The sequence below is a fragment of the Lepus europaeus genome, chromosome 7 (genome assembly GCF_033115175.1).
Source record: "Lepus europaeus isolate LE1 chromosome 7, mLepTim1.pri, whole genome shotgun sequence".
NCBI classification, from domain to species: domain Eukaryota; kingdom Metazoa; phylum Chordata; class Mammalia; order Lagomorpha; family Leporidae; genus Lepus; species Lepus europaeus.
This window is the reverse complement of record NC_084833.1, coordinates 107,320,951-107,348,097: the sequence shown is the minus strand read 5'-3', so window position 1 is coordinate 107,348,097 and position 27,147 is coordinate 107,320,951. Positions and strand designations below refer to the sequence as shown.

The 27,147-nt window shown below is 58.2% G+C and overlaps 3 protein-coding genes across 7 annotated transcripts; 1 reads left to right on the top strand and 2 right to left on the bottom strand.

The window, feature by feature from the left end:
• The first annotated feature begins 5,186 nt into the window (after positions 1-5,186).
• On the top strand, positions 5,187-10,110 carry DRC12 (dynein regulatory complex subunit 12 homolog). The gene is made up of 6 exons (XM_062198393.1): positions 5,187-5,256; positions 5,583-5,648; positions 6,713-6,832; positions 7,307-7,399; positions 9,626-9,756; positions 9,982-10,110. Exons 1-6 carry the CDS (start codon positions 5,187-5,189, stop codon positions 10,108-10,110), a joined length of 609 nt encoding a protein of 202 aa, XP_062054377.1.
• Positions 10,111-10,422: 312 nt separating this feature from the next.
• Positions 10,423-14,653, bottom strand: NHERF4 (NHERF family PDZ scaffold protein 4). Its single transcript, XM_062197191.1, has 10 exons — positions 14,096-14,653; positions 13,891-13,964; positions 13,386-13,597; positions 13,044-13,233; positions 12,817-12,953; positions 12,423-12,627; positions 12,080-12,276; positions 11,768-11,995; positions 11,092-11,292; positions 10,423-10,889 (listed from the first exon to the last, which is right to left on the bottom strand). The coding sequence occupies exons 1-10, from the start codon at positions 14,149-14,151 to the stop codon at positions 10,860-10,862; spliced, it is 1,530 nt and encodes a 509-aa protein (XP_062053175.1). The 5' UTR covers positions 14,152-14,653; the 3' UTR covers positions 10,423-10,859.
• A 180-nt stretch (positions 14,654-14,833) lies between these two features.
• On the bottom strand, positions 14,834-26,832 carry NLRX1 (NLR family member X1). Of its 5 annotated transcripts, none has more exons than XM_062197190.1 (11): positions 26,585-26,720; positions 24,973-25,091; positions 24,383-24,452; positions 23,901-23,989; positions 22,792-23,411; positions 21,616-22,437; positions 18,510-19,105; positions 17,847-17,933; positions 16,530-16,781; positions 15,850-16,129; positions 14,834-14,928 (listed from the first exon to the last, which is right to left on the bottom strand). In XM_062197190.1, the coding sequence occupies exons 2-11, from the start codon at positions 25,040-25,042 to the stop codon at positions 14,920-14,922; spliced, it is 2,895 nt and encodes a 964-aa protein (XP_062053174.1). In that variant the 5' UTR covers positions 25,043-25,091; positions 26,585-26,720; the 3' UTR covers positions 14,834-14,919. The 5 variants fall into 5 exon arrangements, with proteins under 5 accessions (XP_062053174.1, XP_062053172.1, XP_062053173.1 ...); XM_062197188.1 differs by lacking the exon at positions 14,834-14,928 and adding an exon at positions 25,824-25,906 and having other exon boundaries at positions 15,302-16,129; XM_062197189.1 differs by lacking the exons at positions 14,834-14,928; positions 26,585-26,720 and adding an exon at positions 26,763-26,832 and having other exon boundaries at positions 15,302-16,129.
• Between the last annotated feature and the right edge of the window lie 315 nt (positions 26,833-27,147).

Here is a 27,147-nt window from a genome sequence, read left to right as displayed (position 1 = left end):
CTAGCGCAGTGCGCATGCACGAGGCTGTTTTTCACAGTCGGACGATGTTCAGCTAAGACAGGGACCTGTGCAGCGGGTGTGTGCTTGTCCAGGTGTGCACTACACATTTGGCGTGTAGTGAGCTCCAGTGAGCTCTGCATGGCCTGGAGATGGATCGTGTTCATTTTGCTTCCAATGCAGCACATCGGATTTCTTCTAACCTACCTATGACTGGTCTATCTCATTTGAATCAAGGACAAAGAGTGGGCTTTGGCTCCACTGTACCTCTTCAGAATGCCCCATGGGTAGGTTCCGTTCAGGACAGAGTCCTGCAACAGTGAGCTTTCCAAAGATGGGGTTCACACAAAAACAGCAACCTTCTTCTCCCAACTTTTATTTGGCTTTTTTTCAAAAATGTCCCAGAGGAGCCCGGCATTGTGGCATAGCAGATTAAGCCACCACCTGCAGTGCCCGGTTCTAGTCCTGGCTGCTCCACTTCCAATCCAGCTCCCTGCTAATGCGCCTGGGATTGCGGCAGAGGCTTGGGCCTCTGCCACCCACGTGAGAGATCCAGAAGCTTCTGGCTCCTGGCCTCCGAACAGCCCAGCCCCGGCTGTTATCCAGAAGCTTCTGGCTCCTGGCCTCCAAACAGCCCAGCCCCGGCTGTTGTGGCCATTTGGGGAATGAACCCAATGGGTGGGAGACCTTTCTCTCTGTCTCTCCTTCTCTCTCTCTGTAACTCTGCTTTTCAAATAAAAAACAAAAAATGCCCTAGAGATGGTGTTGAATTGTTGATCACGACGTTATTCCCGCTCTGGGTTTTGTTCGAGCTGGTTCATCTGGTGCCACTTCACCTGCACCCCAAACCACATCCTCCTTCTGCACCTGACAGTCAGTTAACTGAACGAATTTGGAAAGGAAGTGCCCCTCTAACGAGACACAGTGCTTGTATTCCGTAATCCTTAGCCTCAGGATAATTTCCTTCACTAGCTAAAGGAGACACACACCGTTCCATGGGGAAAGTCCCCACAGGAGGGGCACAGGAACCCACACTGAATTTCAAGGCAGGGGGAGGTGGTCCTGGCGGGAGGATAAATGGGAAACATGTTTCAAGATTAGAAGAAGCGGGCAGCGCTGTGGCATAGTGAGCCAAGCTGCCAGCATGCCACGCCTGAGTGCTAAGAGTCCAGGCTGCTCAGCTTCTATCCAGTTTCCTGCTAACACGCCTCGGAAATCAGTGGAAGGAGGGCCAAGTGCTGGGGTCCATGCACTCACATGGCAGACCTGGATACAGTTCCTGGCTCCCGGCTTTAGCCCAGCCCGGCTCCAACCATTGCGGCCATTTGGGAAGTGAACCAAGGGATAAAGATCTCTTTCTTTCTCCCTCTGACACTCTGCCTTTCTTTCTTTTTCTTTCTTTCTTTCTTTCTTTTTTTTTTTTTTAGTGATTTCTTTATTTACTTTAAAAGTCAGAGTTACAGAGAGATCTTCCATCTACTATTTTACTCTCTAGACAACTGAAGCCAGGAGCTTCTTCTGGGTTTCCCACCTGGGTGGCAGGGGTCCAAACACCTGGGCTATCTTCAGCTGTTTTTCCCAGGCCATTAGCAGGCAGCTGGATTGGAAGTGGAGAAGCCAGGACATAAACTGGTGACCCTATAGGATATTGGCATCACAGGGGGTGGCTTTACCCACTATGCCATAACACCAGTCCCCACCCACCCACCCAGTGCCTTTCAAATAAATAAAAAGAAAACTTTAAAAAAGTTTTGGGCCGGTGCCATGGCTCACTTTGTTAATCCTCCACCTGTGGCGCCAGCATCCCATATGGGTGCCAGTTCTAGTCCCAGTTGCTCCTCTTCCAGTCCAGCTCTCTGCTGTGGCCCGGGAGGGCAGTGGAGGATGGTCCAAGTGCTTGGGCCCCTGCGCCTGCTTGGGAGACCAGGAAAAAGCATCTGGCTCCTGGCTTCGGATCGGCGCTGTGCCGGCCATGGCGGCCATTTGAGGGGTGAACCAATAGAAGGAAGACCTTTCTCTCTGTCTCTCTCTCTCTGTCTATAACTCTACTTGTCAGAAAAAGAGTTTTTAGATGTAGATTTATTTATTTTTTTGAAAGATAGAGTGCTGCTGTGGCCTGGGAAAGTCCTTGGGCCCCTGCACACGTGTGGGAGACCCAGAAGAAGTTCCTGGCTCCTGGTTTCAGGAGTGCAGGAGCCCAAGGACTTGGGCCATCTTCTACTTTCCCAGGCAATAGCAGAGAGCTGGATTGGAAGTGGAGCAGCCAGGACTTGAACCAGCGTCCATATGGGATGCTGGCACTGCAGGCAGCAGCTTTACCAACAACACCACAGCGCTGGTCCCCTGACAGTCCCTCCTCTCCAGACTCATTTCCCAACCACTGTGACTCTAGCGAGATGCTAGGAAGTACCTCAAAAAGGGACTCAGTCCCACACTGCCCAGAGATAATCCAAAATAAAAACCTTGTGCAGATACTGTGGAGTAGGTTAAGCCACTGCCTGCATGGCGGGCATCCCATATCAGAGTGCTGGTTTGAGTCCCAGCTGCTCCACTTCTAATCCAGATTCCTGCTACTGCACCTGGGAAGCAGCAGCTGAAGGCCCAAGCATTTGAGCCACTGTCACCCATGTGGGAGACCAGGATGGAGTCCTGGGCTCCTGGCTTCGGCCTGGCTCAGACATGGCTGTGGTTGGCATTTTAGGAGAAAATCAGATGGATGATCTCTGTCTCTCTCCATATCTGTCGTTCTGCCTTTCAAATAAATGAAATAAATCTATTTTAAAAAAAAAAATTAGCCGACTTGGGAATTCAAGCAAGTCCACTAGAGGGAGCCCCAACCAACTCTATGGTACAGGGAGCCCCTCAAGGTAGTTTCTGAAAATCAGCCACCTAAAGGCAATAGATTCAGTAGGTGCAAGAAGACCACACATAAATACCCAGTCAAGACCCAAGACCTTCAGAATTTACCAAGTCAGTGATGTAAAAGGCAGGAAGCAGGCTAAACCAAGCTAAATTGCTTCCACCTCCAGAGAGGGGGCCTGTGCTGCATCCCGCCAGTGTCCATCCCGCCAGGCCAGTACCCCAGAGTCTACGGGTCCTCTCTCCTGTGTGTCTCATTCTTCCAGAAGCCTGCCCCAGCACCTGCTCCTGCATTTGTTGTCCTCACACCCTGCAGAATGCCTTGCTGAAGGGACGCTTCCAGTTTCAGCACAAGGTCATCTTGCAATGGGATCTCAGGATGTGGATCGTCCAAGACGGCTGCCATCGGCGCTTCTCCTCACTTCCGCACAACAGTGTTGTCTCAGCCGTGCAAATCTGTCATTTCTGAGTCCCCAAATGACGGCGCCTACGTGCAAGTGAATCACAGCCAGTCTGCTCCGAAGCCCTTTCTTTTCAAACTATGCTTAGGATTTGTGGATAAAAGGAGAACTACCTTTCCAGACCTTGGTCTTTTAGGCGTTGTGAGTTGATCTGGCCTATTGCACCTTCTCATGAACTCCATGTTGCTCAGTTGCCTGGGCAACATGCAACCTCCAGAAACCCAACCTTCCAGTTCTCAGTCCCGCCCCCTGAGGAAAATGTGCTGCCTTGGATTGGCTCCCAGGACGCAGGCTCCTCCTCGGGCTCCTAGCTTATTGGGCCTTCTCTCTGTCTCTCCCTGTGAGTGGCTCACTCTACAGGGAGACCCAACACAGGCAACAGAGGGTCTGACAAGTGGTCGAGGTGAGGGAAGGATGAAGGGAAGAGGGAGGGGACCAGCTATGGGAATGTATCTTCGCCAAGAGAGCTGAGAGTAACAGCTTTCTGTATGCAGTGTCTTCCCCACTGACCCCAGCCCCGCCTGAGGCGCCAAGGAGACCAGCAACTGAAGCTTCTGGAAAGTAAAGGTTTGTGGGAAATATAATTAAAAGATAAGCTTATTTTGGTGCAAAAAAATTCATCCAAGTATATTTGAGGGATGTTCAAAAAGCTCATAGAACATGTATATTGTGAAAAAAAACTGCGGCGCCGTGGCTCACTAGGCTAATCCTCAGCCTGCGGTGCCAGCACCCCGGGTTCTAGTCCCGGTTGGAGTGCCGGATTCTGTCCCGGTTGCTCCTCTTCCAGGCCAGCTCTCTGCTTTGGCCCGGGAAGGCAGTGGAGGATGGCCCAAGTGCTTGGGCGCCTGCACCCGCATGGGAGGCCAGGAGAAGCACCTGGCTTCCAGACTGGCACAGCTCACAGGCTGCAGTAGCCATTGGGAGGTGAACCAACGGAAAAGGAAGACCTTTCTCTCTGTCTTTCTCTGTCTCACTGTCCGCTCTGCCTGTCAAAAAAAGGAAGGACGGAAGGAAGGAAGGAAGGAAGGAAGGAAGGAAGGAAGGAAGGAAAGAAAAAAAACCTGTGAATGGATTTAACTGTATTTTCTATTAACCTTTTTGTTCTTTTTTTCATTTGTTCTCATTTCTCCCTTAATTGTAACTATGTTGAGAGTCAGAGACCCACAGAAAGACAGACAGAGGCCCCATCTGCTGGTTCACTCCCCAAATGCCCCTAATGGCTGGGACTGGGCCTGGCCAAAGCTGGGAGCTGGGAACTCAGTCCAGTTCTCCCAAGGGGGTGGCAAGAATCCACCTGCTTGAATCACCCTGCTACCTCCCCGAGTCTCTGCAGCAGGAAGCAGAAGTTGGGCGCTGCAGCCAGGAGTGCAGCAGGCACGCTGATGTGGAGTATGGACGTCTTGACCACTAGACCGAATGGCCAGTCTTGTATTCCATGAACTTTCTAAAGCACCATTCGAGTGCCAGTTCAAGTCCTGGCTGCTCCACTTCTGATCCAGTTCCCTGTTAATGTGCCTGAAAGGCGGCGGAGAATGGGCAAGTCCTGGGGCCCCTGCACCCACGTGGGAGACCAGGCGTCCAGACTCCTTGCTTCTGCCTGGCCTAGCCCTGGCCACTGTGGCCATTTAGGGAATAAATCAGCAGATGGAAGATCTCTCCTCCCACCCCCTGCCCCAACTCTGGCTTTCAACTAAATAAATATTTTTTGAAATAAATAAATCTTTAAAAAAGAAAGACTTGTGTCTTTAAAACAAGAGAAGGGGGGAGACTTGGAAAGCAGACTTCTGACCCTCCCAAGACTCCTGGTTCAAGATCCCCTTGTCCAGATTTAAAAGCAAGGTCCCCTCCCTCCATCAGGACAGCAAGGAAATGCCACCCAAGACCAAACAGAAAGGGAGGAAAGCCGGCGTGCAGAAGAAGAAAAAGAGCCCAGGACCAGGTGAGTCGTTGTGGGTGGGGGTGGGTGCCCCCACCAAGCAGAGGCCCGCAGCACAGTCCTCCCTGTCCGGATTCCACGGAGCTGAGGGATGGGGAATGGTCACCCACGCCCTCCCTCGAGACCGCCTAGCTCTGTGCCTCCCTACTGGTCACCCATATGCTGAGTGCCTTGTCTGTGCTGGCCAGGGAGCACACGGTGCATGCTGAATGGACTCTGCCCGCAGGGAGCCCTCAGAGCTGGCTCAGGACGGAGTCCAGGGCCCGCAGCGAGGACGGGGGCGGAGCCGGAGGCCATGTAAGCTAAGGCTCTGTCACCTGCCAGGGCAGATGTGGAGGCCAAGTCCAAGCACAGACAGCTGGTGCTGGAGACGGAGCTGCTCAGAGACCGGCTGGGTAAGGAGGGTGGACGATCTGGGACCACAGAAGCAGAGCAGTGGGGGCGCTGCTGTGTCCTGGCGGGACTGGACGTTTGGAGCCATGGTGGAGGCTACGCCAAACCCTAACCATCCCCTAGTGGAACAGGACAGGGAAGGCTGATGAGGGAAGCTATTATTTACAGCCAGAACATGGAGGGAGGTTTTACTCCTTAGCAATGAAAAGCTCATGAGATCCTAGGAAAATAAAATGACCCAACAACCTGGAGAGACAGAAAGAGGCTGGCACTGTGACATGGGTTCAGTCACCACCTGCGACACCAGCATCCCACTGGCTGCTCCACCTCCAGTCCAACTCCTGCTAATGTTTCTGGGAAAGCAGCTGGTAATGGTGCAAGTACTGGGGCCCAGACCCAGCCATAGCAGCCATTTGGGAAGTGAATCATGGGATGGACGATCTTTCTCTCTCTGTCTTTGTCTGTCTGTCTCTCTCTCTCTCTCTCTCTCTCTCTCTCTCTCTGCCACAGAGCCTTTCAAATAAATAAAATAAATATTTAAAGAGAAAAAGAACAGAAAGAGAAAGAATAAGAGGTGGAGTGCACTGCCCCAGGTTTCTTTTATTTTTAAGATTTATTTATTTATTTGAAAGTCAGAGTTACATAGAGAGAGAAGGAGAGATAGAGATAGAGATAGAGATAGAGAGAGAGAGAGAGAGTCTTCCATCCACTGGTTCACTCCACAATTGGCTACAATGGCTGGAGCTGCACCAATCCAAAGCCAGGATCCAGGATCCAGGAGCTTCTCCCGGGTCTCCCAGGCAGGTGCAGGGGCCCAAGGATTGGGCCATCTTCCACTGCTTTCCCAGGCCATAGCAGAGAGCTGGGTCAGAAGTGGAGCAGCCAGGACCTGAACTGGTACCCATATGGGATGCCAGCACTGCAGGCAGCGGCTTTACTCACTATACCACAGCACCTGTCCCAGCTACCACCAGGTTTCTAGAGACAGGAAGAGCCCATGCAGCCCTCTGGGGCTGATTCAGCGGCCCTCAGCGGGCTCTGAGCAGGGCTCCGGGACCGCTCGCAGCTCTACAGGGGGAAGGGGCCCGTCAAGCCAAGGCTTCTGAAGAAAGGCTGAAGCAGAGGTTGCAAGAGTTGGAGGCTGAACTGGAAGAGGCCCGCAGCGAGGGGAAGGCCGTATATGCAGGTGCGTGGTCGGCTGAGCAGCTGGGCAGGAGACAAGGGCCCGGGAGAAGACAAGAGGGGCTTCTGACTGCCGGGCCTGGTCTCAGCCTTACCTGCGTAGCACAAAGCAGGCAACCTCCTGGCGGACCCAAGGAGGCCTCTGGGCTCACAGGCAGGGACCTTCCAGGGTGCCTGGGGCCAGTGCCAGGGCCAGCTGCTCTGGCAGACACAGGATGCAGTCCCAGCCACTGTCTCGTTCACTCGGCAGCAGTGAGTGGGCAGATGGGCTGGGACCCTGATCCTAAGCTGGAGTGGGGGAGGCGGCCTGGTGTCCTTCCCTTTCCCCAGGTGTCTAGGGTCTCCCAACATCCCAGAATCACAAGAACCGAGCAGTTCCTTGAGCTCCTGTCTCCTGGACCACACAGTTCCTTCCCGCCCACGACTCCTTGCCTTTCTCCATCCCTCCATCCCTGGCCGTCCATCGTCCCCTCTCCAGAGATGAGTCGCCGGTGCAGGGCCCTGCAGGAGCAGATGGAGAGACGCAGCAAGCAGCTGGAGGAGGAAGTGAGGGGCCTCCGCAAGCAGCTGGGTAGGTGCCCCACCCCCGCCCTGGGCCTTTCCTCTCCAAGGGAGGCTGACAAGATCCAGGTTCAGCAAAGGGGCAAACTTAGGTCTCCTAGAAGGCTGCCATCTGTCCATCGTCTTCCCCTCCCCCGACCCTGGCTCCTGCAGTGAGGATCGGGCAGAGGTGAGGACAGCAAGCAGCTCACTAGGCTAATCCTCCGCCTGCGGCGCCAGCACCCCGGGTTCTAGTCCCAGTTGGGCGCCGGATTCTGTCCTGGTTGCCCCTCTTCCAGTCCAGCTCCCTGCTGTGGCCCGGGAAGGCAGTGGAAGATGGCCCAAGTGCTTGGGCCCTGCACCGCAAGGGAGACCAGGAGAAGCACCCGGCTCCTGGCTTTGGATCCGCGCAGTGCACCAGCTGTAGCGGCCATTTGTGGGGTGAACCAACGGAAGGAAGACCTTTCTCTGTCTCTCTCTCTCACTGTCTAACTCTGCCTGTCAAAAAATAAAAATAAAAAAGACCCTCTAGGGCAAAGTAAGGAAGAGGCACACCTCGCCCTATCCCCCCTTGCCTGGAATCTCCAGACCCAGCTGTCACCTCACTCCCTGCCACTGCCACGTCTCCCCTGGGCATATCAGGGCACATCAAAATACTCATGGAAAAATGGAATTAAAGGATAAGCTTATTTTGGTGCAAGAAACATTGAAAATCCATGTATATTTTTTTAAAGATTATTTATTTATTTGAAAAGCAGAGTTAGAGTGAGAGAAAGAGAAACAGAGAGACAAAGATATCTTCCATCTGCTGGTTCACTCCCCAAATGGCTGCAATGGCCTGGGCTGGGCCAGGCCAAAGCCAGGAGCCTAGAATTTCATCTGGGTCTCCCACATGGGTGGCAGGGGCCCAAGTACACGGGTCATCTTCCAGAACCTTCCCAGACACATTAGCAGGAAGTTGGACCAAAGGTGGAAGAACTAGGACTTGAGCCAATGCTCCCATGTGGGATGTGGGTATTACAAGTGGTGCCTTAATCCACAGCACCATAATGCTGGCCATTATTCCCAGTCATATTTCCTTTTAACTTTCTGAAATACTCTTCATCTCCCTTCTCAGGTTAGCTAATTTTTACAATGAAACTAAGGGAAAATGTTAGGCTTCTTAACTTCTATATCTCTAAGGCCTACCACCTGGTAGATCCTCTTTCCTAAATAAGTGGATAAACTCTCTATATAAGCAAAAATATAAAAGCAGGAAGCCTATGCTTCTCTTCCCTCTTGCTTCTCGGCCCAGTCCTGGCTGTTGCGGCCATTAGGGAAGTGAACCAGAGGATGGAAGACCTCTTTCTCTTTCTCTCTTTCTTTCTCTTTCTCTTTCTTTCTCTTTCTCTCTTCTCTTCTCTTCTCTTCCTTCTCTCTCTCAATATAAAAAATTATTTATTTGAAAGACAGAAGGGAGAGTTCTTCCATCCACTGGTTCACTTCCCAAATGGTTACAACAGCCAGGGCTGGGACTGGCTGAAGCCAGGAGCCAGGAACTCCATCCAAGTTTTCCAAGGGCCCAAGCACCTGGGCCATCTTCTTCTGCCTTCCCAGGTGCATTAACAGGGAGCTGGATCAGAAGTGGGACAGCTGGGACTCAAACAGGCACCCTGGTGTGGGACGCCAGTGTCACAGTGGTGGCTTAACCCACCACGCCACAACTCTGGCCCCTCATTTGCCCTTTAAGATGAAGAAACTGGGGTGAGTGTTTGGTGTAGCAATTAAGATGCTGATTGGGTGGCCCACATGTCATTTTGGAGCTCCAAGGTTTGAGTCACAGTTCCGCTCCTGCGATTGTGCACCCCGGGAGGCAGCAGCTGATGGCTCAAGTAGCTGGATTCCTGCCACTCATGTCGGACACATGGATTAAGTTCCTGACTTCAGTTGCAAGCATTTGGGGAGTGAACCAGCAGAGAGGAGCCATGGTGTGTGTGTGTGTGTGCGCGCGCACAGATGCCTCTCAAATAAAGAAGAAACTGGGGTTTAGGGAGACATGCGTGAGCTTACACAAACAGTGCCAACCAGACTGAGCCCCCAGCCCCTCTCCCAAGCCCACTACCCACAAATCTCGATGGATCTTCAGCTCTTTGCAGGGACTATGAGGAGGTCGCTGACTTGGGCGGAGTCGGAAATGAACGCACTCAGAGCCTCCTTCTCAGGTGCCTTTGGAGACTGTGCCAGCACCGAATTCACCATCCTCTGCTCTGCTCCCCAGAGACTTGCCAGAGGGAGGCTGAGGCTGCACAGGGGGAGGCTGCGCGGGCCCTCGGAGAGCGGGACCACACCTTGGCTCAGCTTCGGGCCCACGTGGCCGGCATGGAAGCCAAGTACGAGGACATCTTACATGTGAGCACCGCTCTCGGGAGCCCCAGCACCCCGCCACCTCCACGAGCCCCACCGGGGGGGAAGTGAAGAAAGGGACTCCAAGGGACCCTGCTGTGTCCCTAGCACAGGCAGAGGGAGTTCCACGGTGCCCACTCCCTTAGACCAGGAACTTTGAGAATGCTGGCAGGGAGAGCTCAGAAGACAGCCACCCTCTCTTCCTGGGGACTGGAAGCTTGGTATCTGCAGGGCAGCCTGGACCGGCTCCTGGCCAAGCTGAGGGCCACCCAGCCCCAGTGGGACGAGGCCGCGCTGAGACTCCATGCCAGGCACAAGGAGCAGCTGCGCCAGCTTGGACTCAACCCCCTGGATCTTTGAAGCTGCCAGCCTCTGGGCTCTGGGACCTTCTCAGACCGCAGAAATAAAACATCCTGAAGGAGAACTCAGTCGAACCGTGGGCTGTGGCCTTTTGTCATACAGGAGTGGCTTCCATGGGGACACCTCTGTTCTGAGAGCCCCCTTGATCCACAAGGCTGAGTGATGGGAGAGAAAACCGGCAAAGTCCCACCCCCTCTCCTACAGAAACTGGGGCCCAGCCCCCTGAGCCTGGGACTCCAGCTCCCTTTAAACCACTGCCCCGTATCTCCACCAACAAAAACACAGGCAGTCCGATTTATGGGGAAAGGCCATTTAAATAACAGACACACAGCGTCCAGGAGCCACCCCCCACAGCCCGAAGGTGCCCACTGAGGGAGGGGGTTGCTGGGTCTCCCAATTCTTAGACCCAGAGAGTCCCAGAGTCGCACCTAGGTCAAGTCCCAGAGGGCTTCCAGCCCCGCCAGCCCCACAGCACCCCCCTCTCAGGCAGAACTTAGTCCTCAGGGTGCAGCCATCTACAGCTGCCGAGGGACATCCCCCGGCACCTGAGGCCCCCGAGGCCACTGCCCCAGCCCTTCTGCTGACAGCTGGGCCACGGCAAGGGAGGGGGCTCCCGGGCAGTGCTGCGGTGGGCGGTGTCTGAGTCCTCCAGCCCCAGCTTCCGGCTGAGTGACAGCATCCCTGCCACCACCTCGGGCCGGCTGTGAAGACACGAGAGGCCCTGGGAGATCTCGCCAAGCTGGGGCGCTCTACAGCACATCCGAGGGGAAAGCCCAGTCCTGCTCGGAGAGAATGGCGGAAGGTTGTCCCTGGACCCTGAGCGTCCCTTCGCCCTGCCCCCACTGCCCCAGAATGTCCAGGAGTGCCATTGTTCTGTGGATCCTCCACCCCCTGACCCCCATGACTGGAAGTCCCACCCTGCAGCCGTCCTGCTCTGGCCTTCACTGGCGCTCACAGTCCCACCCGTCTCTTCTTCCTCACCTCTCCAGACCCGGGGGGATTCCAGGGCTCCGAGCCCCACGGAGACCTGGCTGCCAGCTTCAGGCAGAGGGGTGGCTCTGCCTCCGCCAGCTGTTGAAGCCTTTGCGGGGTGCCGTCTCCGCCCACGGAGAACCCGTTCACCTCCAGAACCATGTCTCCCCTTTGCAGCCCTGCGCGGGCAGCAGAGCCTCCTGGAGTCACCTGATGGTACAGAACAAGGAAGGCCATGGCGGAGTCTGCTGGGTGCTCTATGGCTCTAGGAGGGAGGGAGACGGGCACTGATCAGGAGGAAATGCTGGAAAGGGGGCCTGCACTGTGTGGTCTACAGCAATGGCATCCCACATGGGCGCTGGTTTGAGTCCTGGTTGCTCCACGTCCAATTCAGCTCCCTGCTAATACTCCTGGGAAAGCAGTGGAGGATGGCCCAAGTCCCTGGAGCCCTGCACCCATGTGGGAGACCTGGAAGAAGTTCCTGGCTCCTAGCTTCAGACTGACCCAGCCCTGGCCATTGGGGCCTTTGGAGAGTGAATCCGCAGGTGGAAGATCTCTCTCTCTCTCTCTCTCTCTCTCTCTCTCTCTCTGCTTCTCCTTCTCTGTACCTCTGCCTTTCAGATAAATAAATAAATCTTTTTTAAAAATGCTGCAAAGGACCCAAGCTCCAGGGGGCATCATTCACCTGGGAGATAAAGAGAAAAGGCCCACTGGCCACAAAACTGAGTCGGAAGCCATAGCCACCGCCGGGCCCAGGGTACAGGAGGCACCGGCAGGAGCCAGGAGGGAGTGCAGGCTCGGCGGCATCTTCAAGGCACACATCCTCGGACTCAACCAGAGCAGCCACGTGGGTGTCCTCGGTGGCGGCGATGGCCTCTGTGTGCTCCAAGAAGAGGAGTGGGGACAGGCGCACCTGGAGGGCCAGAGCAAGCGCACCTGTGGTACCTGAGCCTCGCTCCTGGCTTCCCCCTCCCTAGCCCTGGCCCTCAGCACGCACCATTCTGAAGAAGCAATCAGCCTCAGGGTCGACAACGACGAGAGAGACACAAGTGCCCTGCGCCTGGATCCTGGACACTGTCTCCTCATGGCCCAGCCCCTCCACGCTCTCCCCAGCCACAGCCACCAGCCGGTCCCCAGCCTGCATCCCGGCCTTCTCGGCAGGCAGTCCAGGGTCCACCTCCCACAGGAACTGCCCTGGGGCAGAGACATCCTCACTGCTCCCCCACTCACACTCAGCTCTACCCCAAGTCACCACATGCATGCACACGGCGGGCAGGGGATGCACTTGTGGGGCCGCCCCAGGTTCACCTGCCCTCCCCACCCCCAGGACTTCTGCTCACCAAGGCGACCGTCAGGGCCCCTCTCCTCCCGGAGCAGGAACCCGAAGCCCTGAGGCCCTTTCTCCAGCTGCAGACAGCGAGGCCTGGTGGGCAGTGCCCAGCCCTCTGCCAGGGGTGCAGCCAGGGGCATTCCCAGCTGGCGACACTGCTCCTCCACCTCTGGCCCTGCCACCAGCAGGGTCACTTGCTCTCCACTCTGCCAAAGCTGTAGGGACCCAGCAGGGCATCAGCATCTACTTCCTGGGTAGGGAGTGGAGAGGTGGGCACCTCCTCCCAGTATACCTCCCCAGGCACGAGGGAGAGGGAAGGTTGGTGACCAGGTAGGAGGTCCCATCAGGAGATTCCATGCATGGGGGAGGAGTCTGCTTACAGCAAGGGGCGGTGGCAGCCATACCTTCCTGCTGAGTTGGCTGTGAGTGAACTTCTCCACACTGATCCCGTCCACTTCCAGCAGCCGGGCCCCAGGGGGCACCCCTGCGCGCTCCGCCGCTCCTCCAGCACATAGCACCAGCCAGAAAGGGCCCCGATGGCCTGGGAGCACAGCGGGAAAACTAGCAAGTTGCAGCCTGCCACCCCCACCTCCACCACAACCGCCCCGCCCAGCCCAGCCACTAAGCTCACCATGGGTGACACTGAAGCCAAAGCCACCCTCATCTTTCACTACGTGGCACAGCCGTGGCCGGACCCGGGGGCCCAGGGCAGGACAGAGGTGGGCATTGTCCCCGTGCTGAGCTCGGGCCACATCATGCACGTGTCGCGCCACGACCGTCAGCAGCACCCGAGGGCCGCTGGCCCGGATGCAGCGCACCACCTAGCGGAGGGCATGAGACAAAGTGTGGGCTGCCCCAGGAACCTGGCTGTTCACGTGGGAACCAGCTCTCTAGAGGCCTCCACACAACCCCTCTGACCCTGACGCTCCTAAACCCCGGTGTGTGGCCCAGGGAGGTGCCAGCCCAGCCTCACCTTCGCATAGTCGTCATGTTCCACGACGTCACTGTTCACCGCCAGAATCCGGTCCCCTTCCTGGAGACCCTGGCGCTGGGCAGAGCTGCCTGGGTCCACCCTGCACACCACATGCCCAGCCCTGTCCGGCTCCTGCTGCAGGTGGAAGCCAAAACTCCCGCCCTCCTCTCTGCTCAGCAGGCAGAAGCGAGGCCGTTCCAGGCTCCAGGGATCTGGAGGGGGAGGGTATTGGGGGGGGCAGCAGGAAATGGGGAGAGGAGGAGGCGTGGCCCAAGTATAGGTACACCACGAGCCTGGCAGCTCCGCCTCCTAATGGGGCACGAGGTGGGCTCCCACCTGGTTAGGGGATGTGCGGAGGAAACCCTGGCCCACCCCGGCCTCCACCCAGTTACTGCCAACCACAGCTATCACCGTGACAGTGAGTGGTTACCAAGGAGATGAGAGGCTGTGAGGAGCTGAGGTGGCTCCGGGAAAGGGGGGCGGTTGCCAGGGGCGAGGGGATTACCAGAGGGGTCTCGGTCTTCAGTCAGGGAGAGGACAGGATTATCAATGCCCAGCTTTGGATTAAACTTAAACTTCCTGCAAGGAGGCAGGGGGAGGAGGTAGGAGGAGCTGGCAGGTTCCAGGCCGTACTCAGGTGCTAACAGCAACAGAACAGCGTCCTGCCTTCGCTGCCTTCCCCACCTTGCCCCCGCCCTGGTGGCACTTACAGGGCTGCTGTGTCCTGAAGATCTGTGGGGCGAGGAAGTGGGTGAGAGAGGCGCATTCCCACCCCACCCCCCAGACGTCCCTTCTGTGGTCAGGAACTGAAAGGAAGTAGGGGAAGCCCCAAACTCAGGACTCGCCCCTCCATTTCAATACGGAAGGGTTTTCCTTCTCCCTGATGTCATACCCACAAGGGCACTGTGGCTCCGCCTCCCCACCACCACCCCCAAATCCTGGGAACATAAATCTGAGCATATCAGTACAGGGTGTGGACCAGGAAGACAGCTGTGTCAGCTCCTTTCTTTTCTCCTAACTTCTCTTTGCCCTAGGGCTTCAAGCCCCAACATCAAGGGTGCCCGGGTCCCAAAACTCAGCCTCCGTCTCTGCCCCCAGACTGTCCCCAAGCCCCCCTCCGGAGGACTCCTCGCGGCCGCATACCTGCAGCTGCCTTCATGGTTGGACCAGTCGCCCAGTGCTCAGAGCAGGGACAAGGTCCATTTCAACCAGCTGACCCTCCCACTCACCCCCTCCCAGGTCCCGCCTCCTTGAAGACGCTACCTGGGAAGCAGTGGGGTAATGGTTAACGGGGAGGAAGAGTCTTATCCCCTGGGGAAGTGTGTGTGCCCTTCCTGCTGCTGTTTCTGGGCCCCAGCTGTCTCTGGAGCCCTGCAGCGGTCCGGGTGCCTCTCTGAGAAAGGCAGGTTGCTGGTCACTGGCATTCAGCAGAGGGTAAGTATGAAAAGAGTGATGGACAGGAGCCTGCAATACTGCCGTCTCATATGGATGGTGGTTCAAGTCCCCGCTGTTCCACTTCTGATCCAGCTCCCTGCTATTGCACCTTGGAAAGCAGCAGAAGATGGTCTAAGTGCTTGGGCCTCTACATTCAAGGGGGAGACCTGGAAGAAGCTCCTGGCTTCAGCCTGGCCAGCCCTGGCTGTTGCGGTCATTTGGGAGTGAACCACCAAATGGAACAGCTCTGTGTTTCTCTCTCTGTAACTCTGCCTCTCAAAGAAGTAAACAATCTTAAAAAAAAAAAAAAAAAGCACGATATTGTAGCCAATCCCCATCCTAATATCTTGTTCATGGGCCCCTCCAGTCCCCACTGCCTCTGGTCCCAGTGCCCAGGAACCACTTGCAACACAAAATAGCCTCAGTAGTTTAACCAGAATGACCCAGAACAGTGCCCTTTCTCGGAAGCCAAGGAAGAGAAGGCACGGGAAGTGGAAGACACACGGCTTTTTACTAGCAGCGAGCTGGCTACACCTGCCCTGGGCAGCATCAGTACCATGAGGGCGGAGGGGGAGCACCGGTGTGCGAGCACCAACAGTGTCCACAGAGGGGCAAGAGGCAGGCCCAGGCCCTCCCAACACATCTGCCCCACGCCAATGCCCCGGCAGACGTAAGAAGTGTGCCCCCTGGAGGCACAATCAGAGGCTCCTTGAGAGGAGGAAAAGACAAGGTTGGTGGCAGTGCCACGGGGCAATCAAGCCACCCTAAAGGGAAAGGAGACATGTGCAGCTCCAAGCCAAGCCATCAAGACATGGGGGCACTGACTGATTGCGCAGCTCCCAGGAGGGCAGCTGGCCTAGCCACGCCCATTCCTTTGCCTCCAGCCTTGAAGGGCTCCTTCTAGAAGGGGTGGTACAAGCCAGGAGGCCACAGAGGGAAGGGGTTTGGGGCCAGTGGTCACAAGCTGGGTGCCTGCTGGCACTGGCGCTCAGCTTCCGGGGGCTCCCAGCTGCTCCACAAGGGCTCTGACCTCGCCCTGCACCCGCAGCAGCTGGGCCTTGCGCCAAGGATTGAGGGTGGCCCCACGGCTGTCTTCTAGATCCCGCAGCAGCAGCTCGAGGTGGCGCCGGACCCGGGCCCGATCCCAGCTGTTGAGGTTCCGCTGGACTTCGCTGAGGATCACGGACCAGTACTCGGACACTGCCGTCCCCTCTGTCAGAGAAGCCACCACCCGGGCGCCGCCTCCAGCAGCACCCCCCAGGTCCCGCAGGACCTGGCGGCCCTCGGAGCTCAGCTCGTTGAAGTAGAGGCTAGCGGGAGAGAGAGGAGTGGGTGCTGTTCAGCGGGGCTCCGAGAGGGAGGGCCTCAGGGCAATGGGCACCATCAGGAGGCCTCACAACCCCCATCCCGCCTGCAGAATGTGGCAGGCCACAGTGTGCAGTGAGCCAGATGGGTGGGTGCTCACCACCACGGGAGGCAGGGAATAGCATGGAAATTCAGAGGGACCAGCGATGGGGAAACAGTGGCAGGGAATCAGGGCGGGGCAGGGCCAGTCCCAAAGCAGGTGGGTTGGCTGACAAGGGACAATCAGGAGCCGGAGGAGAGGACAGGCACCAGGCCCAGGACCGCTCCCTGGACAGAAAAAGCCCAGTGGAGAAAGGGAAGGAGGACTCAGTGGGTGGGGACGATGGGACCAGGGACAGGACTCACTGTAGCAGCTCCAGGGATGGGTGCTCCCGGGCAGCCTTGGCCAGGGCCAGGGCCGCGGTGTCGCCAGCACCATTGTAGGCCACGTTCAGCTCCTGCAGCTGCCGGTTGCTATCCAGCTGGGCGGCCAGCAGCTCCAGGCCCTCGTCTCCAAGGCCGGTGTGCAGCAGGGACAGGTGTGTCAGCGAAGTGTTTCCCGCCAGCCCCTCCATGAGCAGGGCGACACCCGCTGCCGTCAGTGGGTTGTTGGACAGCCTATGGCCACAAACAACCCGATGTTAGGAGGACCCATGGCAGACGGCCTGGGTTGAGCATCAGGACTTGGCTGGAGGGGCCACAGCATGGGGCACAGGAGCTGGGACACAGAAATGCAGGCTCAGGAGAACGAGGTGGAGAGACAGGGGGTGCAGAGGAGGGAGAGTGTGGAAGAAACTGACCACTCCCTTCCTCCTCTTCTCCCTCGCCCCTTCCTCATCATTACTATTTCCCTTCTGCTCTGTTTTTCTGTTTTAAAGGCAGAGGCGTGGGGTGGGGGGTTTCCCATCTGCCGATTCAGTCCCCAAATCCCCACAACAGGTAGGACTGAGTCAGGCCAAAGTAGGGAGCCAGGAACTCATCATCCTGCTGCCTCCCAGGAGCCAGAGCCAGGAACAAAACCTACCCACTGGGTTGGGGCCGGTGCTGTGCCACAGTGGGTTAAAGCCCTGGCCTGCAGCACCATATGGGCACTGGTTCGAATCCCAGCTGCTCCACTTCTGATCCAGCTCCCTGCTAATGCTCCTGAGAAAGCAGCAGAAGATGGCTCAAGTGCTTGGGCTCCTTTGCCCCCTCCCCAGCCCCTGCCCCTCTCTCCCTCTGGCTCCCCTTCCTTCTCTCCCTTCTTCCTTTCTCCCTCCTCACCTGCCTCCCCTTACTTCAACCAGAAACTGGAACCCAGGCGTTTGGGTTCCTAGGACATCAGCCAACACCTGGGGAGCATCTCCCGAGAGCCGGCATCTGGGTCAGCCGTGGGAGGCTGCGGGGAAAACCCTGGGAGGGGCAGTGGCCCTGTTACCAGGCAAGCGGCCTAGGTGGGACTCACCCTCTCCCCCGACTGCCCGAGGCTGGCTTTAGCCGTGTGAGAGGCTTCTCAGCACCTGTTACAGGTGGCATCCCCTGCACTGCTGCTTATAACGGACTAGGAGTTGGCAGCCAAGACAGAGCTGAGTCCCAGCCCCTGTACGATACAGTGGGCCTGTGACAGGCACGTGGTGAGACAGGGAGCTCACCCCTGTCCTTAGCTGGCCATCGTGGTGGCCAAAGCTTCCCGCCGGCACTCACCGCAGTGTGCTGATTTGGCACTGGTCATCCAGCAGCAGGTCTCGGAGGTCGCTGCAGGCGTCGGGTCCCAGGCTGTTGAGTTGCAGGCTGGAGCAGCAGGTGGCGGGGGGAGGTAGAGGCCGAGGACGCAGTTCAGCAAGGAGCCTGCCCATCTACTAAGCCCTCTCCTCACCAGCCTGCCTTGCAGTCCACACCTGTCCCACCTCCCGCTGCCACTCCCCCCACCTCTACCCACGCCAGACCTTTGAGAGGTGGGACCTGCTTCACGGGGATGAGGTCCCCTCAGAGGGGATTAATGCCGGTCTCCGAGAGTGGGCTGTCATAAAGCAGGACCACCCCGTGCGTGTGGCCTCCTCCACACACAGCTGTCCCCTCTTCTGCTCCTCTATCATGTGGTGATGTGGCCACAGGGGCCCTCACCAAAGGCCAAACCAAGGGCCCACCTGTTCCCAGATTCCCTGCCTCTAACACTGGGAGCTCAGTGAGCCTTTTTTCTTTAGAAAGTACCCAGCCTAAGGTATTTTGCTCTAGCAACAGCAGAGGGGCCAACACACACCTGCTGGTTCTTCTCAGTGCCTTTGGTTCCCCTAGCACCCTCCCTTGCCACCCCTTCACCTCCAACCCTCTCCCCTCTCCACGCCCGTGCACGGAACAGGTCCTCACCCCAGCTTCCGGGCACGCAGCAAGACGGGCCTGAGTGTGCGCAGCCCGGCAGGGTCCAGCTGGCAGGAGGCCAAGTTCACCTCGTCCAGGGCATGCCTCCTGCTGCCCAGCACAGCCGCCACCACCGTGCACTTGAGGGGTGTCATGCGCACCCCGGCCAGGTTGAGCCGGCGCAGGGAGCTGAGCACCTCCGCGGAGAAGCGCTGGTTCTGGAACTCGTAGTGGAAAAACAGGTGGTCAAGGAGCTCCGAGGGGGGCAGCGACTGCCGGCCCAGCTTGCCTAGCTTCTTCTTGATGGCCTGGGCGTTCTCCAGGGCGTCCACGTTCTTGATGGGGCAACCGAGCTGAGCCAGCACAAGCCGGTTGTGCGCAGAGAGCAGCCCCCCCATGAACATGGGGAAGAGCTCAAAGACTTCATCCTCGGGGGGCTCGTCTGGGTGGCGCTGGGGGCCCTCCACGCCCAGGATGCTGGCGCCCATCTGGTCCAGGACGTCATCGTTGTGGTAGTCCTCCTCCCGAAACATCTCCAGCACCATGGCCTGGGCTACTGCCTCCCGGCTCTTCCCCACCACGCGGCCGAACACTCGCGGGGCCACCTGCAGAGGGAGCAGAACGGGGGACCCTACAGCCTCCTGTGCAGGGGCTCAGCTTAAGGTCCAGACACCACCCCCACTGCTCCACCTCCCTGAGAATGCACAGCTCGAGCTGTGTGATCTTATCATTCCCTGGGGAGAAACTTCTTTCTTTTTCCTAAACACCGCACACATGTTCAAGCCCAGGGGCGGTGGGACGGTCTCTGCAGAGATGGTGCGCGCAGTGTGAGCCTAGGCAGGCGCCATCAGGGCTACCACAACCAGTGCAGCACCTGTACGAGCCGGCACCTGCCAGCCGCCGTTCCCTCTGCACAAGCCGCTCGCCCCACTCACTATGCTCCTGTCCTTTTCCCTCAAAACTCCGAGGCGCTGCCCCACGTTCTTCTCCTGGCTCATCCCACAGGGATCAGACAACATGCACCTGCCAAGACCTTATGATGCCCACAAGCCAGGCGCCCCCTTCACTTCCACAGCACCGGGGGTGGGGGGAGCTTTCTCCCCAGGCAGTCACACTGCCGTTCCTGCATCCAGGCCATGAGATCAGAAAGCACAGACAGCCATGGCTGGGCTCGCTGCTGCTTCCCCAGAATCCAGCATGCTGCCCGGCACACGGCAGGCACTCGGGCGTTCAGTCAGGCAGTGGACACTGGGGCAGCCCTGGGATATCTCCTCCCGCCTTTGCCATGGTACCTTCTGCACAGTGGCAGAGACCTGCGCATCTCCTCTCATGTCGGCTTTTTACACCTTTCCTGTGTGAGGTTCCTGCCGTGGGGGGGACAGTGTCCCTCCCGCCACCAACACTAAGCTGGTTACAAGACCAGAGAGTGTCACGCTGGGAACAGTGCTCTGAGGGGCCCACTGTTGGCCATGGCCTCTCACAGCAACCCAGCCATCGCACCCCCAGGGGGAGTGGCCGCCCCAGGAGCTGGGATGCCACCTGAGGCATGGTGGGAGAAGGCCTGGCCAGCTGAGCCTCTTTCATTGTTTGACAAACAATTAAATCACACGTCCTGTGTGCCAGGCCCTGGGGAGCAATCCATTTCATCCTCACCTTAGACCAATGCGAAGCTCTATTTGATTCCCATTTAACAGACAAGGAACCTGAGGCACAGAAAGTTCAGGTACCCTGTCCAAGGTCGCACGGTTAATGAGTGGCATAGCCTGCGTCTGAACCGAAGTAGCTGGGCTACTTAGTCTCCGTTCACAACCCTACACCTTGGTGCCTACAGAAAAGGGAAACTTGAATTCTGCCCGCACAGACCAGGGTTCTGCCTCCTCAGGACCAGCTCCCAGGCAAGAGCAGGTTCACCTGGCAAGACACCGCCGCCCCCATCGGTCCAGTTTGATGGAGAGAGTGCAGGATTCAGAATCCTACACCCTGGGCTCCTAGCCCGACTGTTCCACTTACTACCTACGCGACCTGGAACAGTCCCTCCGCCTTTCTGAGCCTCTGTCGCCTCACCATAAAGGGCGTCATAACAGCATCTCATGCCCAGGGCTGCTGTGAGAAACAAAAGGATGGGCTCCGAGGAAGCACCTGGAAGACATCAGCAGACAGGGCTCCTCCGTCCATCCCCAAGGAGCTGGCACATCCGCCCGGCTCCCCGCCCAGTCCCCACGCCTGTAATTCGGTTTCTGGAGCGGCTCTGGGCCCAGGATGGACTGTCCTAAGCCAATTCCAGTGCCATCATCCATCCTCCCTGGGTAAATTAATCAAATGACCTCTGCTTTAGAAGCCTGTCCCTGGTGATTTCGTCAGGATGAGTCATCACGCGCAGTCTGATCACCTGTGCAGGAACAGATACAATCGAGTTTCTGGACCTGTGGAGCAGACGGCAGGCCCTGGACCGTGGTGACCCCTGCTCCCAGCCACAAAGACTGGACGGAGAGACGCACAAAGGACACCACGCTTAGGGATCTGCCTGATTGTCACTAAGGTGCCTGTGCCCTCAGCTCCCCTCCTAGCCTCCTAAGTTTCCCCAGCCTTGTGGTTTCTCTCTCCCCATTCCTTATGCCCCATTCCTACTAAAAGCCAAACGGCCAAGGGGCCGGCACTATGGCATAGTAGGCTAAGCCAACACCTTCAGTGCCAGCAGTTCGAGTCCTGGCTGCTCCACTTCCAATCCAGCTCTCTGCTGTGGCCTGGGAAAGCAGAGAAGATGGCCCAAGTGCTTGGGCCCCTGCACACATGTGGGAGACCCAGGAGAAGCTCCTGGCTTCAGATCAGCTTAGCTCTGGCCATTGTGGCCATTTAGGGAGTAAAGCCACAGATGGAAGACCTTTCTCTCTTCTCCTCCCTCTCTCTGTATGTACTCTACCTGTCAAATAAATAAATAAAATCTTAAAAAAAAAAAAAAAACCTGCCAAATGGCCCAGAGCTGAAACCAGAGCCAAGGGGAAGATTCACCTCAAGAAAGAGCTGTTTGCTTCTGGGAGGGGGCAGGTGGGCAGCAGCCCGGGGTCCTGGGGAGGGAAGGGGCCAGGGCGGAGTGGGGGGAACCCTGGGGGATTACCTTGAGCAAGTTGAAGAGCACAGGCAGAATCCGCAGTGGCAGCAGCTTGGTCACGATGCCCAGTACCAGGCTGACATCCTCCCCGACACGGCCCACGAGCTCGGCCACTTCCTTGCCCACCCGCTGCAGGGTGGTATTGCGCAGCCCCAGCACGATGTAGAGGGCGGCCAGGTATTCTTGCATGGCGGGCACAGTGAACACGAACGAGCCCAGGTGCCCCGGCTCCACACACGGGGCCAGGAAGAACCTCAGGGCATCCCGGCGGAAGACGTGGAGCAGCTGGAACTCCTCTTCCGTCCTGATGCCAGCTTCCAGGCAGCCCCGGACGTCCTCCTCCGAGAAGTAGGTCTTGCGAGAGGACACGCCCTCGTAGGCCAGCTTGCCCATGGTTCGCGCTGCATAGGCCATCAGGGACAGATTGGAGGGGTCGGTGCTGTCCAGCGTCTCCCCACTGAAGTTGAGGCGCAAGAAGCTGGTGTAGATGCTGGTGAGGGTCTGGCCGGGAGGCGTAGGCGCATGCAGGAAGTGTAAGGTGGCACAGACGAGCCAGCAATAGGAGGGCAGGAAGCAGGCGGCGGCGATCTGGTGGTGGCCCTCCAGGTTCCGCGAGAGCATTTGCACCAGGTTGTCGCGCTGAGCGGGCGTGGCCGAGACACCGGCTCCCCCCACGCTGTGCCCACAGTCCGGCTGGTTGAGGCGGAGCTGGAAGTAGAGCTTCTGCAGGTTGGTATCAGAGAAGCCGCAGATCTCTCCGTAGCGGCCCACGTACTTGCTGGGGATGCGGCCGACGGCAGAGGGCCGCGTGGTCACCAGGATGCTGGCCTGGAAAGGACACGGCTGAGGGCTAAGAAAGACCCTACCACCCTGACTGCCTCCATCCCCCTCCCACAAGACAGTCTCCCAGGATAAGGAGGCGGACAATGACACTCATAACGCTTGCTGAGCCCCGGCTCTGATGTGCAGTATCTCATTTCATCGGGACAACTCAAGGAGAAAAGGGAACAGTAGCCTGGGGGAGACAGGCTCACTCGGGGTCACAGCTGGGAAGTGAACAGGCCAGGATTTGAACTAACACAAGGCCCAACTCTCTACCCATCAAACATGCAGGCCCAGGACCCCAATCCCCTCCCCCAGGGCAAGTGCAAGGGTAGCAGGGGTGGGGCTGGGGCCGCCCACCTCGGGGAGCATGTATTTGCGCAGCAGGTTGACGATGACAGCAGCCGGTGCCCCCGGCTCCTGGGGGTCACTACAAAGCCCCGTGCCCGCCAGCCGGAAGTCGAGGTTGAGCCGCTCCAGACCATGGAGCACAAACAGCAGGCGAGACCCGGCTGCAGCCATCAGGGGCAGAATCTCCTTCAGGGGCGCGTAGCGCTGGGCCACCAGTTGGCACAAGGAGGCTGGGGCAGGGCCCAGGGATGACAGGTCCTCACAGGAGAAGGGGATGAGCAGCTCGAAGGCTGGCAGCCGCCCATAACACCAATCCAGAACCATCTTGCGCACCAGCGTGCTCTTGCCCGTGCCCACCGTGCCATAGAGCACCACAGTCTGTACCCGGCGCCCACAGGCGTCTGGCTCAAAGAGCTGAGACAGGGCGAGCGGGGGGAGCCCCGGTAGCGGCGGCTGCTGCTCCACGGCCAGCTCGGCAGGCGGACGCAGGAGCTCATCGGGGGTGCTCTCACGGATCACAGGGTCGACGTGAACTGTGTCCAGCGCAAAGGTCGGCCCAAACTGCCGTTCCTCCCTGGGCAGCCGGCTGAACCACTCGGCCAGGTTCCGGCGGTGCCGCTGGATGGCCTCTGGGTGGGGAGGCCAGGAACACAGGTCAGGAGAAAGGGCCTGGAGGTGCCAGAGCGCAGCATGGGTGGCATGTGGGTAGTGTCGGACAGGCTGCAGCCCAGGACTGGCTGGAGCCCAGGAAAGACAGCCTGTCCAGAAAGCTTGGGGTCCCCATGGCAGGGAGCGGGCAGCCACTGGGTGCACAACGCTGAGCCTGGGCCGGCTGGCTGGCTTCGTGGCTATCTGTGTGTGGTTTCCATCTGGCTTCTGGGCCCCAGCTTGTTGAAGAGAGGACAGTGTGTGTCTCTAGGGGCTCTGTACCTACTGGGTGTGCCTGGCCTGGGTACTGAAGGAAGGCTGCCCAGACAGATGGAAGACAGAGTGCAGAGAGGGAGGGACACAGGCAGACGATGGCAGTGGACCCTCTACGCCTCCCTCATCCCGCTTCTCCTTCCAGGCCCCTTCCTCCCCATTCCCCCGACCCCCAGGAGCCCAGCCAGTCCCTTTACCAGCTGCTGAGACGCTCCTGAACAGCTGTCCATGCCTCCCTGGTGGGGGAGCACTGTCGGCTGAGCTCCCACGGTGGCGTGCAAAGGCCCTGGGGAGTGAGGAGCGAGGACAAGGTAAGGCGAGAATGGCTCAGCCCCACATGGGCTCTGATTTGCAGCTTCCTGAGGTGCAGGCCTGCCACTGGACAGCCTAGGCAAGGCCTGGTCTGACTCTCGGAGCCGTCCCAGACCCTGAGGCCTTGCCCCTAGCCCATCAGCCCACTGCTGCCTGCCTGGAACTCATGCTGGCCGCTGCCAGACCGCCCACTTCCCACAGGTGTCCCCCCACCCCGACCACTGGGACATAGACCCCAACTTCCTCTCTGGCTGGGAGCTACCTGCGTGTCCTCCCCGAGGGGATCAAGTTAGTGTCAAGTCCTGACCCTTCCCAGCCTCCTCTGCTGTGACCAGAAGCATCCTAAGGTATGAGAACCAGGCCTCACCTAGGGGGCGCAAGGGGGTGCTCCCCTTTAAGGGGCCAGCTCCGGCGGACCAGGGAGGAGGTACGATCCTCTACAAAGAGAAGGAAGAAATGACATCTCCGGATCTCAGCCACATTTCCCCAAGTCCACAACTCCCGCCTCCATTATCTGCTCTCCCAGCAGCATGCACCACCCTTTGTAGCAACATTTGTGCAACTTCATGCCCTATTACATGATCACTTGGTTAGCAGGCTTCCCTTCCCCTCCATGAGAGCAAGGATTACATCCGGTTTTGTTCATAACGATAGACCTAGAACTTAACACAGGGGGTGGCACATGGAGGACACATAGGAAACATTTGTTAAATGTGAAACGAGGTCGGACACGTGTTCCTGCACTGATCTAGATGCAAGGTACCCTCCAAGACCACCTCGTCCAGCTGCTCTTATTTTAGAATGAAAAAAGGAAGTTGAGGGAGTTGAGCTGTGCCCAAGGTCACCAATACGATGCACGGGGCCCGGACTCATGCACCTGGCGTCTAGATCCTTGCTCTCTTGGAAGGGAGAAGCCAATGGGAGAGGCAGAAACAGAAACCACTATTTCCTGCTCACCTGGGGGTGGAGGTGATCTTCCCAGCCCAGAGCCCCAGTAGGCCCTGGGCAAATGGCGGCCCCATCTCATTCTGGGAGAGAAGCCAGAGGGTCTTAGTGCCACCCTCTATCCTGCTCCCCTGCAAGAAGAATAATGAGACTGGATGAGCACCACTGCCCACCCCTGCCCCCACACCAGGAGTCCCTAGGAGAGGGCCCGCTCCTCCCGGACACCAGCACCGTCCAGCCCTGGCCTGGCCTGCTCTCCTCCTTCTCCCAGAACCCCCAACCGACTCGTCCCGTGCTCTCTCCTGCCACCTCTTGCTGCTTCCCCCTAAGGCTTCACAAATGCGTTCTCCTGAGCTCCAGCCTCCTAAATGCTTTATTCAGCTGCTCCCCACCCCCACCCTGGCTGCTAGCGAGCTCCTGTGTTCCTTTCCAGCGGCTTTTCTGCAGCCTAGATTTCCTAGGTATAATTATGCACTCCCCTCTGCCTTTGCCCCTAGCTATCGAGTCCTCTAGGTCCGGTTCTAATGGCCGTCTCATTTTATCTCCGCCGTGACTTTCATGTAAGCTGCCTTTGAGGCTAGCATAAATAATAAATACGTGAATGAGCGCCCTTCCCAGCCGACACCTCCTTATGGGTAGGCTGCCAGTGCCTCCCACCAACCCTGCAACAATGAACTTCAATTTAGTCACTTGGCTGCAAATCCTCCCAGCCACAGGATTTACGGTAGACCCTGTCCTGTTCCTTCCAGCAATGGAAAGAACCCTACCAAGTCCCCTTCCCACACACTGCTTTGGCCTCTGCATGTCATCCCAGACTTCACTCAGCCCACCCCAGGACATGGAGGGGAGGGACAGGTGCCCACCTCCTGCTCCGGGCTCTCTGCTTCCAGCTCAGTGCATCCCAGCACCAATCGCCTTCCTAATTTTTAATTTATTTTTATTTTCACTGTATTTGAAAAGCAGAGATACAGAGACCCTCCATCCACTGGTTCACACCCCAAATGCCCACAACAGCCAGGGTTGGACAAGCCCGAAGCCAGGAGCATGGAACACATTCCATGTCTCCCAATTGGGTGGCATGGGCCCAAGTGCCGGAGCTGTGCCACCTCCCAGACAGCACACCACCAGGAAGCTGGGACTCCAAAGTGCATCCAAGACCCTGGCCCCAGGCACTCCTAGGAGGGATGCAGGAGTCCTAGGCAGGGGCTTAACCCCTGTGCCCAATGCCAGTGCCACAGGCACTTCTCCAAACCCCAGGTTACAAACGGCCCAAACTCCTAACCCACACAGGCAATTTTCCTGAGTTTGCTTCCCATGGGCACCTCAATCCCCAGGCTCCAGGGGTTCTTGCTCTTGCCTTCTCTGTCAGAATCCTACCCCATCTTTTAGCATCCTTCGCTCCTGAGCCCTCTGAGCTCCTGCTAGGGGAGGTTACATACAGGGCGAGTTGGCTGCACCGGGCCACACCTGCCTGCGCTGTGCCAAGCAGGGCAGGAGTCCCAGAGGCTGGGGAAGCGTTAAGAGAGGACCCCGGGGAAGCTGGGGCAGCTGGGGAAATAACCCAGATCCAGGGCCACAGAGTCTCAGGGCAGTAAGAAAATCAGGCGCACAGCAGGGAACCTACTGGGCCGGCCAGTGGGTCCCACACAGCTCTCCTCGTTTCCACTGGCCTCGGGCACCAAGGTGGGGAAGCTGCCAGAATGCCCACCACTCAGCGGCCCAGCCCGGTCCTCCTGGTCGCGAGGCGCCGGCCCAGCGCCGCTTCCCCGCCCAGCCCCCGCCCGGCGCGGCCAGGCCTTTACCGCGCCCCGGGCGGCCGGCGTCTCCCGCGGCCTCCCGGAGTCCCGGCTCGCTGCGAGCGGCGCCTCCCGGCCGCTCGGCCCGCCTGCACGGAGCCCGCCCCGGCAGCGGGTGCGGGAAGGGACGAGCCGAGGCGCTCTGCCGGGAAGAGGAGGAGACCGGAGCCGGCCGGGCGCCCCGGAGCAGGCGCGGGGCGGGCACTGGCCCCCGACCCGCCCCTTACGTGGGCGCAGCCCTGGGTCCCCGCCGGCCCTGCCGCTCGTACTGCCCCCTGCAGGTCCCCAAGCGCCACTCACACCCCGTGACCTCACTGAGCACCTCCGGGTTTGCTGGGCGACAGATGCCCATGGTACAGAGGGACGCTGAAGCCCTGGAGGGCGCCACGAC

Bases quoted from the DNA above. Each gene is read 5' to 3' on its own strand.
- DRC12 (XM_062198393.1), top strand. From the start codon at position 5,187: ATGCCACCCAAGACCAAACAGAAAGGGAGGAAAGCCGGCGTGCAGAAG. The intron at 6,833-7,306 runs GTGCGTGGTCGG...TCCCCTCTCCAG, and splicing joins GGGGAAGGCCGTATATGCAG to AGATGAGTCGCCGGTGCAGG. The intron at 9,757-9,981 runs GTGAGCACCGCT...TGGTATCTGCAG, and splicing joins AGTACGAGGACATCTTACAT to GGCAGCCTGGACCGGCTCCT.
- NHERF4 (XM_062197191.1), bottom strand. From the start codon at position 14,151: ATGCGCCTCTCTCACCCACTTCCTCGCCCCACAGATCTTCAGGACACA. The intron at 12,628-12,816 runs GTATGGCTGCCA...GGGTCCCTACAG, and splicing joins ACAGCCAACTCAGCAGGAAG to CTTTGGCAGAGTGGAGAGCA. The intron at 10,890-11,091 runs GTGAGGAAGAAG...CTCTCCGAGCAG, and splicing joins ATCCCCCCGGGTCTGGAGAG to GACTGGGCTTTCCCCTCGGA.
- NLRX1 (XM_062197189.1), bottom strand. From the start codon at position 25,042: ATGAGATGGGGCCGCCATTTGCCCAGGGCCTACTGGGGCTCTGGGCTG. The intron at 23,412-23,900 runs GTAAAGGGACTG...CTCCCCACCCAG, and splicing joins CAGGAGCGTCTCAGCAGCTG to AGGCCATCCAGCGGCACCGC. The intron at 17,934-18,509 runs GTGAGGACCTGT...CTGCTGCTCCAG, and splicing joins CTGCGTGCCCGGAAGCTGGG to CCTGCAACTCAACAGCCTGG.